At 49.7% G+C, this 7,685-nt stretch overlaps 1 protein-coding gene across 1 annotated transcript in view; it reads left to right on the top strand.

Moving 5' to 3' along the window:
• Positions 1 to 291: 291 nt before the first annotated feature.
• TENT4B (terminal nucleotidyltransferase 4B) overlaps positions 292 to 7,685 on the top strand; it is a 39,223-nt gene continuing 31,829 nt past the window's right edge. Inside the window, 2 exon segments of the mRNA XM_030955912.1 lie at positions 292 to 773; positions 776 to 980. Of these exon segments, the coding sequence (XP_030811772.1) occupies positions 443 to 773; positions 776 to 980 (536 nt within the window). The 5' untranslated portion in view covers positions 292 to 442.

Raw genomic sequence — 7,685 nt, 5'->3', positions numbered from 1 at the left:
GGCGGGGCCGGAGCCGCGGCCGCCCGCGGGGCCGGAACGAGCGCTCGGCCCTGGGAGCGCGGCTGTTGCCCTGTGGGGCGCGGGGCCGCTGCGCGCCGGCGGCGGCCGTGCCGGGACAGGAGCCGGCGGTCCCGGGCCCCGCTCCGCGGCCCCGGGCCGGCCCGGAGGCAGCGCGGGGGCGCCGGGGGAAGCGGCCGGGGCGCCGCCGCCCCCCGTGCTGCGCGCGGCCCGCGTGCCGGCGGCTCTCCCGGCCCGGCCCCGCCTCGCCGCGCTCGCCAGGAGGGGCGGGGGCTGTGGAGCGACGGCGGCAGCAGCGAGCAGGCAGGCGCGGAGCTGCCCTTCCATAGGAGCCGCCATTAGCGCTGGGACCCGCTGACAGGGTCTCGGCGGCGGCGGCCGGCGCGGCGCGGGGAGCGGATCAGCCGGGGTGGGTCCCCGTTTGATGGATCCCCGGATAGCCTGGTTCCAGCCAGAGCAGCTCGGCCCCTCGAACCGCCTGTGGATGCAGATCTGGGAGACCACGCAGGGGGTCCGCAACCTCTACTTCCAGCAGCAGCAGCAGCAGCAGGAGCAGCAGGAGCAGCAGCAGCAGCAGCAGCAGAGCGCCCCCGCCGCGGCCGGCCCGGCCTCCCCGCCCGGCATGTACCGCGCCCCCCGCGCCGACCCCCCGCCCGACTTCCTGCCGCTCGAGAGCGCCAACAACCCGCACAGCCGCGGCCACCGCCAGGCCTCGCCGCCCCCGGGGGCCGCCGCCTGGGCCCGGCCCGCGCGGGGGCGCCGCCCGCCGCCGCCGCCGCCGCCAGCAACAAGAGGAAGCGCGACAACAAGGCCAGCACCTTCGGGCTCAACTACAGCCTGCTGCTGGGCCGCGCCCCCGCCCCAGCCGACGAGCCGGCCGCCCGCGCCCAGCCCGGCCTGGCCGAGCCGCTCTACACCGGCACCCCCTGGAAGAAGAGGAACTACAGCCAGGGAGTCGTGGGGTGAGCGTCCGTGGGGCGGGCGAGGGGGGCGCCGGACACGACCGCGCTCGGCCTCCGGAGAAGGAGGAGGAGGCGGGGGGCCGAGGTCCTTCCCCGCCCCGGGGCCGCACGCCGGGGCCGGGCAGCGGCCGCCGAGGGGCCGCTGGGCCGCGGCACCTGGGGCGCGGCGCGGGCCCGGCGGGTGGCGCAGGGAGCCGGGCCGGGTCCGCGGCGTTGGGCAGGGGCGGCGGGCGGTGGGTGCCGGGCCGGCGCCGCCCGGCCGTGGTGACAGCTACGCCCCGCCGGTGCTCGAGCGGCCTTTGCGGGGCAGCCCCTGCGCCGAGCGTCCCGCCCGCCGGGGCGGCGGCTCCGCGGGGCCGGGGCCACACGCGTGCGGCGGCGGTGCCCGTGTGCATGCTGATGGGGCGGGCACGCCTATCCGCAGGGACCGGGGCCCCGCCGGCCCTCCGCTGTCACCGCCCGTGCACGTGTTACACGCTGCCGGCCGGTGCCGCCGGGCTCCTCGGACACGGCGTTCCGCTGTCAGCGACGCTTCGCGCTCTGCTCGGCGTTGTCGCTGCTGTAGCGCCGGGTGCTGCCCTCGCTGCTCACGCACGTGCGGCGGGCACAGGCGCAGGGCCGGGGACAGGCACAGGGCTGGGGACAGACACAGGGCCGGGGCAGGCACAGGGACAGGCACAGGGTCGGGGGCAGGCACAGGGCCGAGGGACAAGCACAAGGTCGGGGGACAGGCACAGGGCTGGGGCAGGCACAGGCCCAAGGCCGGGGGACAGGCACAGGGCTGGGGCAGGCGCAGGCACAAGGCCGGGGGACAGGCACAGGGCTGGGGCAGGCACAGGCACAGGGCCGGCCCGCCTGCCCTCTCTGCAGCGCTGTCAAGCTCACCTCGAACCCTTTGTGCTGCCTGCGGAACAAATGCGTGGTAGGGACTAGAACTTAAAAAAACAATAATCATCTGCTGGTGTCAAAAGAAAGCGCACAGACAGGGTAATTTCCCGGGGAGTGTGTTTTCTGAGGCCTGACTGAGAAGGTCTGCATGCAGACGGGCACCTGCTCTCAGAAATAAACTTCCACGCATGTATAGTGTGCAGTGATTTTTATTGTGGGGTTATTAATGGTTGTCATGGATCTCTGGCTATGAGAGGCATATGCTGATCTGAGTATTTTGTCTTTAGTGTTTTTGTATTAGCTTAGGTCTCATCAGTTGGCATTGCATGATGAGCCCACAGAGATGGAGGGCAGGCAATTACCTATCTTCTGTTTACCTGAAAACGGGTTTGAGCCCTCCCCTTTTTTTGGACGCAGTGATGGCTTTTGATATGGGCAATGCCCTGGATAAAGGCCATTTGGTAACGTCTGTGGATTATTTTTTTTTTGTAAAGTTCACGCTTTTCAAAACATAACCTTTGCCTTGAACCCTTCAGGGTCTAGATGACGGAGATGTATGGTAAGAGTTGAAGGCCTGACAGAGCTCACTTTAGAAATCAGTAGTGATTTAGTTGCATGAGTTTTTGTGTGCTCAGGTTGTACCTGGGGGTCCTTCAGACTCCTCACACAGGAAAGCAACGGCCTCTTTGTCTTCTGAAATTGCTGTTCTGTGAAATTTGTCAAAATGACTATTCAAATTTGCTGATCATTTTGGAAGACTAGTTATTACCACCTCTGGCTACCTCTTTCCTTGCCAGCTCCTGTGTTACCTTTACTGCTGGACTTACAATAATTCATAAAATGACACGACAGAAGTGTACTATTTTAAGTGTTTTAGTCACCGTACCTTGGAACATTCTGCAAATTTCTTCACACAACTTAAAAGTAATGTGTGTAGAATATACTAAGTACTGAATTTTTTAAAGTTAGTTTTTGGACTCTGGTTGTATTCTGCCTTGTAACTTATTTACTTGGAGGCTGAGGAACATTTTTAGAAGTGCTTTGCTCTCTCTCTGTCTTGTAAATTTGTAAATTTTTTTCTGTATTGAAGATATAGGGTGGAAAAGGGTAAGTTTCAACAAGAGAGTAATTGTAATAATGGGGTGAAAAAAGAGTGAGCTTCAGCAAGAGATTAATAACAATAATAAGAACAACTTTGCCAAAGTATTCAAAGTGTTGCTAGAGTTAAATTTTGGTGGAATCAGTTTCAAACTCCAAGTGGTAGGCCCTTGTAGAGTTTTTTTTTAACAGTATCAAGACATACTCAGATATCTTAGTCTGCATGTGTATTGACTGTCTAGTTTGTGGCATATATTTACATGATGCTGAGCTTCTGTTTCAGCTATTTCCTTTATTCAAAGCTGAGCAAGGTCTCTCAAAGAGTGTCTCTCAAATACACCCCTACACTGCTTTTCCTAAATTACTGAAATTTCCTTTTTAAAAAGCTAGAACAAGTTTTAGAGGCTGTTGGCTAACAATCTTGAATGAAAAATTGTGGAAATAATCTCTAAAAGGAGCAGAAGCTTCCTAGGAACGCCTAGACAATGCCTAGGTCCTGTGAAGGTTGCATTGTGTCTGACTGGCTGCTGGCAGGGCTGGGTGAAACCTCCTGGACCTGTGGTGTGACCTGAGGTGCTGCCTTCTCTCCTCACTGCAAGCTTCTCTTTAACAACTGTCTGTTGTTCTCAGGCATCTGTCTGCATCTTGAGGCACTGGGCAGTAAGCATGGATACAGAGGTTTGTAACCTAGCAAATGAGGTTAAATGTTGCTGAAGTAAATATTTTGAATTCGTTGTTTCCAATGTAAATTTCCAAAATTGTGTCGTAGAAGTTAATGAGAAAAAAAAAGATACCGGCATTGCTGTTTTATCATTACTTGTGTATCTTTTTCTTCCCTGATTGATATTATGCAAATTGTGAGAAAGTAGTAATGGCTCTCAGTGCTTTTCCCTATGGATCATCCTGTAATTTTGTTAAATTGATCACTTCAAACTTTGACTCTTTGGAATACAACAGAATTGTGGAACAGTCCCACCTTCATGAAGATAAGACCAGATTTGCTGGCAAACACAGTTGAAAGCTGACATGTGGCATTCACATTTCCAGTGCAAGGATGTCACTTGTGTGGATGGCTGTGAAAAAACAGCTCTGAATATGCAGTTTTATTGATCAGCTATCTGGAAAACCAGTCCAATAATTTTTAGCAAGTTGAACAGATTTTGTAAGCGCATAACAGTGTGCAACTAGCTGTCTAAAGGTTTAGGTAAGGTAAACATGTTGAAATAGAGATTTTGGTTAGAAGCTAAGTAGCTGTTCAGTTAAATCTTATTTTTTTTCTGCCAGGTTTGAGAAATATACTCTCTTAGCTAAGGCTATATACACATATAAAGAGATAGTCAAATAATTAAAAAATAACTCACAACAGTATTTGGTTTGATTTCAAGATAGATTTTTTCCGAAGTATGTACAATATTCCTAACATTTTCCTGTGCTGAAAGACATTCAATACAAGGGAGTTTTGCTCTCTTGGAGTTAATGGTGCTGTTGTGTACATTGTATTCTGGCTTATCTTTAGTATTTTTTCTTAGTCTAAGTTCTCAGACTTGCAGTTCTATTAATAATGCAGGTGTTTGCATGACAGGTACTCTGCTGTGTTGTGGCACTCTGAACATGGTGATTTGTGAAATATCTCTGTAAATCAGTTGTGTAGTGCTGCCTGCAAGTTGCTTTGCAGCAGTCAGAGTCAGCTTCCATGTCTCCCATCCTCTGGGCACTGTCATCAGACAGCAGTTCTGTAAAGGACAAATAATGCAGAATATGAATGAAAAGTTTCACAGCATGAGAATGATGTTACTGTTAACTTAATGCATACCTTTAAAGAGTTAAAGTGAGTTTGCCTTGGCAGGGTAGTTAGTAGCAAAACTCAAGGATGAAGGAGGATGTGTGGGTTGGGGGTTTTGGGTGGGATTCTCTGCCTGTGTGTGTGTGTCCCAAGGGCAGCAGTAAATAATGTTGGTAGTGTCACAATTAAAAAGAAAGAAAAAGTATTTGGGATACTGAAATGGCTATTTTATGGCTTTCACCAAGTTTAGATTGAGCCTGGCTAAAATGTGAGAAAAGAACTGCTGAAACAAGAAGCCTTAAGTGCAACAAAACCCAAAAATAAAGACTTGCACTTGTTTGCCCTGTTTATTGTAGGTTTTTGTGATTCTTGTGCTAAAGGAAAGAGCCCAGTGCTACACAGTTCCCAGGAAGGAGATGTGGATTTGGGACTCTGTAGGGAGCTGTTTCCACAGTAATCTGCAGCTGAAGGCAAGAGCTCAGTTAATGTGTGAGTTTAAGGAGATAAATTTGTGGTGTGTACTGCTGAGGAGAAACATTGATTAGATAGAAAACTGCATTTTGAAATACTGAATGCACTTTTTGAAGTACTGATGGAAACTTTGCCATGAAAGGGAGAGAATCCTGTGACCCCCACGGGAGGGGTTGCACACAGACATGCGAACACTCCCACGCTGCTGAAGTGGTTGGCACAGACTTGAGCAGACTTCTGCTTGTTTAATGTAAGGGTTCTCAGCATGTTATCCAGGATTGCAGAGGGTACCATGAAATAAGACCATAACTACTTTAGGGAAGAAAATAGCTTAAAGTCGTAGGTCTTTGCTACAGAAATTCCATTATGAGTTTTTCATGTGAAGTTTGTCAGCTTCTCAGATCTTTTAGTCTCATTTTTGAAAGAAGCAAAGTGCATTAAGGCAGACACAAACCCATTGTACCAGGTGTGAGCTGACCAGAGGACATGGAGCCACATTAAGGCAGCTGTCTGCCTGTGATAACTTACCCTGCATGTCCCTGGCTCTGTTGCTCAGGCCCTTGCGTGGTATCAGCCATGGGAGCACGATTTCCATGTGGGCTGGAGCACAGACAGAAAGAGCTGAGGGTGATGTGGGCAGAACAAGTCTGTGAACCTCCAGCAAAATGTGAAACCAGCTGGAATGCCTGACCTGGGGGAATTCTAATAATTTGTGTTGATTTTCATCATATACTCTTAAGTGCTTAAATCAAATGCAGGGTTGTTGCCTGATTTACTGTTACATTTTTTGACACAAAAGCTTAATGTGGGTGAAACAAACAAACAGACTTCTGGTGAAACAGCAAGGTGTGTGCTGTTACAATAACAGTAGTTCTATTAGAATAGTTGCACGTGTTTTGGATTTGGTGAACTCATGTACATTAAAACATGGGCTGCACTATGAACATCACATGTAAAAAGGACTTATTTGGAAAAATCCATGGACACAAATCTGCTTGCTTCCTGAGAGAGCCTGCTGGAACAGCACTCTGTGCTGGCTCCGTAGCTGTGAGGTGCAAGTGCAGGGATGTGACTGGAGTGCAGATCCTTTCTTGTACCCGCCTGATGAGAGCCACTGTCACTCTCTGTCTCGCCCTGAGTCATGCCACAGCACCCTCCTGGCAGTACCCTTGTGACAGCTTGTGCAGCTCTTGGAGGCAGTCAGCTGTGCTTTATGGAAGTGAAACTGGATATTTCCCACAGCCTCCTGTAGTAAGAAATGACTTCTTTTGGAAGGGCTGGGAGAGAGAAACAGGTTTACTAGGGATGAAGATGTGGACTGAAGGCAGTTTGATGAAACCTTTTGAGAAATGTATGGTGAATATTATGTAACAGTATTACTTGAGGTTGCAGGATTTTGGAATAGAGCCAACATTTCAGACTGTGTTGTTTAAACAGTTTAAGGGGGACTTCAGAGGCTGCTGATTTCTGCATGTGCAAGGGAACAGCATGTGGATGTATTCTTGTGAAATGTTGTGTTTTCTCCAGTTCATATCTTCTGTTTGGGACTTGGATACCTATTTACCTTGGAGTGGCTATATAAGGAACACAAGTTTGGCAGACTTTTTTTTGGTAGATGGAGATGTCTATATTAAGTAATAGGAAGAGTGTGTCATTCCCTCTTGTGTGCTTGCTGATTCCCAAGAGCTGCTGTGTGTTTTATGCAGCAGCATGCGTTGAAGAAGGAGGATCTGTTCACCCTGAATCTTTATTAATGTCATATCAAACCATGTTGGAGTTGTAGCTCTTACTTTTTAATTGTCAAACTGTGAGCATAAGGTCAGTTTTAGGAAGCCTGGTATCATGTTGTCAGTCCCAGGAAGCACAGATAAATGGAGACCTGTATCATGAGAGCACATTATTCTTTTCTCTCCCCTTCAATTTTTTTTCTGCTCTCTCCATATTATACTTTGTTTCTGTCCATTTCTAATAATTTATTTAAAATTAGAATGTTAAGTCTGTTTATCACGTTGGGGATTCACTTTGGAAAATTTAAATGTGGTTTTCAGAAGCTGTGTGCATAACTTTGCTATTAAAATGATAGAATAGGCTAAAATAGGAGTACTTAATATTTCCTTTTTATTGATATCATCATCTGGGGATTCTGAACACGTCTTTCATTATGGTGTATGTGCTCCCAAAATCGTGCATATGCCAAAATTTCAGAGATGACTGTTGCTTCAAAGCTTTTTGTTTATGTTGTATGTGATGTACAACAGTGGTTCCTGTGCTCTCCTTGCTGGATGTTGGAACTGGCAGCAGGAGCAGAATGCAGCCTAGAGCCAGCTTAGGTGTTGTGTTGAAGGAGGGAGTTGTGCTGGTAGTGACAGAACACAACCAGTGCAAATCTTGCATAATACATAAGATTTGCATATAAGCAAATAAACGCTATTGCTGTTCTTAGTGGGTAGTTGGTATGCTAATTT

The sequence above is a fragment of the Camarhynchus parvulus genome, chromosome 11 (genome assembly GCF_901933205.1).
Source record: "Camarhynchus parvulus chromosome 11, STF_HiC, whole genome shotgun sequence".
NCBI classification, from domain to species: domain Eukaryota; kingdom Metazoa; phylum Chordata; class Aves; order Passeriformes; family Thraupidae; genus Camarhynchus; species Camarhynchus parvulus.
The sequence above is the reverse complement of the archived record's forward strand: the minus strand, read 5'-3'. Positions and strand labels throughout refer to the sequence as shown.